Source organism: Papaver somniferum, chromosome 1 (genome assembly GCF_003573695.1).
Source record: "Papaver somniferum cultivar HN1 chromosome 1, ASM357369v1, whole genome shotgun sequence".
NCBI classification, from domain to species: domain Eukaryota; kingdom Viridiplantae; phylum Streptophyta; class Magnoliopsida; order Ranunculales; family Papaveraceae; genus Papaver; species Papaver somniferum.
The window spans coordinates 99,068,899-99,072,387 of NC_039358.1; the positions used below are offsets into that span (position 1 = coordinate 99,068,899).

General features: G+C 33.9%; 1 protein-coding gene across 1 annotated transcript; it reads left to right on the forward strand.

Moving 5' to 3' along the window:
• Positions 1–1,265: 1,265 nt before the first annotated feature.
• LOC113348073 lies at positions 1,266–2,941 on the forward strand. The gene is made up of 2 exons (XM_026591778.1): positions 1,266–1,780; positions 1,951–2,941. The coding sequence occupies exons 1-2, from the start codon at positions 1,266–1,268 to the stop codon at positions 2,939–2,941; spliced, it is 1,506 nt and encodes a 501-aa protein (XP_026447563.1).
• Positions 2,942–3,489: the final 548 nt, after the last annotated feature.

The window sequence follows — 3,489 nt, forward strand, 5'->3', positions numbered from 1 at the left end:
AAAAAACTAAGGCTCCAAGGTGTTCATTATAATCTTATTCATAATTCTTGTGATGGAAATAAAGGAAATATTTGGATTCTATGGAGCTCTTCAATAAATACTCCAAATATTTTATCAAGTACTAAACAAGCAATAACAGTGGAAGTAGGTGATGCTGTAATTACTGGTGTTCATGCTGCCACACTCACAATAAACAGAAGAGAACTATGGAAAGAAATGGAGAGTGTAAGCACCATAAATAAACCATGGCTTGTCATTGCTGATTTCAACACAATAACTAGTGTAGAAGAAAAAAAAGGAGGTCTCAGTCCTCTGAAAATATCCATGAGAGAATTCAATGAATGTTTGAATGATTGTGGACTCATTCAAGCTCCAAAATCTGGTTTGGAGTTCTCTTGGTGCAATAACAGAGCAGGAAAAAAAAGAATTCTTTGCAATCTAGATAGAGCAGTTTTTAATGATAAATGGCTGGAATTATATCCTAGTTGGGGTTACAAAGTTGGAGTAAGAAGCATCTCAGATCATGGAATACTTTATGGAGCAAATGTTGATATTCCAAAGCCTAAGAATATTCCTTTTAGAGCTTTAAAGGTTTGAAAATCTCATCCTGACTTCTTGCATCAAATTCAAGCTTCTTGGAATACAATGATTAGAGAGAATCCAATTTTTATCTTCATGAGTAAATTAAAAATCTTAAAGAAAGAGATACAGTTGTGGAACTGGAACACTTTGGGGATGTCACAAAAAAATTGAAGCAAGCTGAGGAACAAGTATTGCAAGCTACATTGTTGTCTGACAAAAATCCTGAGAATACAGTTCTTTTGAATAATGTAGTTACAGCAAGAGGGAAGCAGGAGATTCTTATTGAGCAACAAAAAGAAATAAACCAACAGAAATCAAGAGTTAAGTGGTTGAAAGAAGGTGCTTCAAATTCAAATTTCTTTCATATAAATATGAAACTAAGACAAACTCAGAATGCAATAGTTGAACTGGAAGATGAAAATGGGAATATAGTAGTTGATCTACAGAAGATTGTTGATATTCTTATCAACCATTTTGAAGAGAAATTTAAATTTCAAGAGGTAAGATATAACCAAGATTTTTTTCAAGACATACCACAACTAGTGAGTGAAGAAGAAAATATGTTCTTAGATGCTATTACATCTGATGAAGAAGTGAAAAAAGCAGTATTTGATCTTGATCCAGATAGTGCCCCTGGACCAGATGGTTTTGCAGGGTGGTTTTATAGATATGCTTAGAAAATAATGGGAAATGACTTAACAAAAGCTATCCAGTATTGCTGGAGAGGAGGTTTCATACCACAAGGATTCAATGCAATTTTTTTATTACTTCTTCCAAAAGTCAAGAATGCAAAGAAAGCTGGTCAGTTTAGACCAATTGGTTTAATGAACTTCAGTTTTAAAGTAATTACAAAGATTATATCCTCAAGATTTGGAAGTTTAATACAAAAAATAGTATCACCTCAACAAGGAGCATTCATAAAAGGTAGAAACATACAAGAACAAATTGTTCTTGCTTCAGAATTGGTAAATGAACTTGAAATTAAAAGCAGAGGTGGAAACTTGGGCATAAAGTTGGACATATCTCAAGCTTATGATTCACTCAGTTGGGAGTTCTTATTTCATGTAAATGAGGAAGTTTGGTTTTTCAGAAAAAGGAATCTCTTGGCTTCATATTTTGCTGAAATCTGCAAGAATATCAGTTCCGTTGAATGGTGGACTTGTGGGGTACTTTCAAGTAGGGATGGGACTCAGGCAAGGTGACCCTTTATCACCTCTCCTATTTGTAATAGCTGAAAACTTACTGAGCAGAGCAATATCAAGAATGATTCAGTCAAGACAACTTCAACCTATGATTTCAAGAAATGGTATACAACCATTCCCATATTTTTTTTGCAGATGACATTTTTTTGTTCTGCAATGGTGACAGGAGAAATGTTAAAAAACTAGCTGCACTTCTCAAAGATTATCAAGCTGCACCAGGACAAATATTCAATCTTGCAAAAAGCAAATGTTTTATTGGTGGAACTAGTGATCTAAGAAAGCAACAAATAGCTGATGAATGCAGAATGCCTCTTTCTACTTTTCCATACAAGTACTTAGGTGTTATGCTCACACCTGGAAGAATCAAATCTCAACATGTTTGGAATTGTGTAGAACAAATACAAGCAAGCTTAACTGGATGGATGGGTAAGCTATTATCATTTCAAGAAAGACTGATATTGGTAAAACATGTGCTCTGTAGTATTCCCATCTACAGTATGTCAGTATATAAATGGCCTCAAAGAGTTTTAAAGGAATGTGAACAAATTATTAAAAAATTTCTATGGCCAGGAGACCCTGCAAAAAGAAAGAGTATTACATTAAAATGGGACAAGGTATGTTCTCCATTTGAAGAAGGTGGTCTTGGTCAGAGAAGATTGGAAATCATGAATAAAGCACTCTTTATGAAGCCTTGGTGGAAAATGATGAATAGTAAAGAAGAATGGGCAAGATATTTTCAAGAAAAATTCTTAACCAAGAATGGTGAGTGGATTGGGTATCATAAAAAATCCTCTATACTTCCAGGTTTGAAATGGATTTCAGAAGATGTGAAGAACTTCACAAGATGGATAGTGGGTAATGGTGGAAATATTTCAGTCTGGAATGATACATGGATAAAAGAAAAACCATTGGGTGAATTATATCCAGAAAATATATATCTTAATCAATTCCCAAATATGAAATTTGCAAATTTAATAATTGATGGAGAATGGGTTATGCCTACAGAATTACTGGAAATGGTATCAGTTAATGAGCTGCCTGTGATCAGTATTGTGGATGACAAAAGAATATGGTGTGGCACAATTACTGGGGAATTGATTGTCTCTTCTGCCGTGGAATGTATCAGAACAAAGTATCCTAAAGTGAGCTGGTCATAACAGGTATGGAATCACCCATTTCACCCTACTATTTCAAGCAATATTTGGAAAATTATCAGAAACATTTGCCCCACAGATGAAAAAATGAAAACCAGAAAATTCTAATTAGCTTCAAGGTGTTGTTTTTGTAAAAAATTTGAGGAATCCTTAGAGCATATACTGTGGAAATGCAATTATAGTGAGATAATTTGGAACTGGTTAGGAGGGATGTTCAGTTTCAAAAAACCAAGTTCTTTTGAAGAAGTTTTTAGCTCTGCAAAACATAAAAGTCCTGCAGTAGGTGAAATTGGGAGAAATGCTGCATTTATACCTCTTAAAGAATTGTGGTTTCAAAGAAATAGAAGTGTGTATGAGGATGAAGTATTTAATGATCACACCATAAAGACTAGAATCTTGAAGTTTACTGATGAATGTGAAGTAAGAATGAAGAAATGTATGTGGAATACAACTTATGATCTGCAAATATTAAAAAAAATTGGTCTGAAATGCAGAAAGGTCAAAAATTGTATTGTACAAGAAATTCAGTTCAAGCTACCACAGAAGAATCA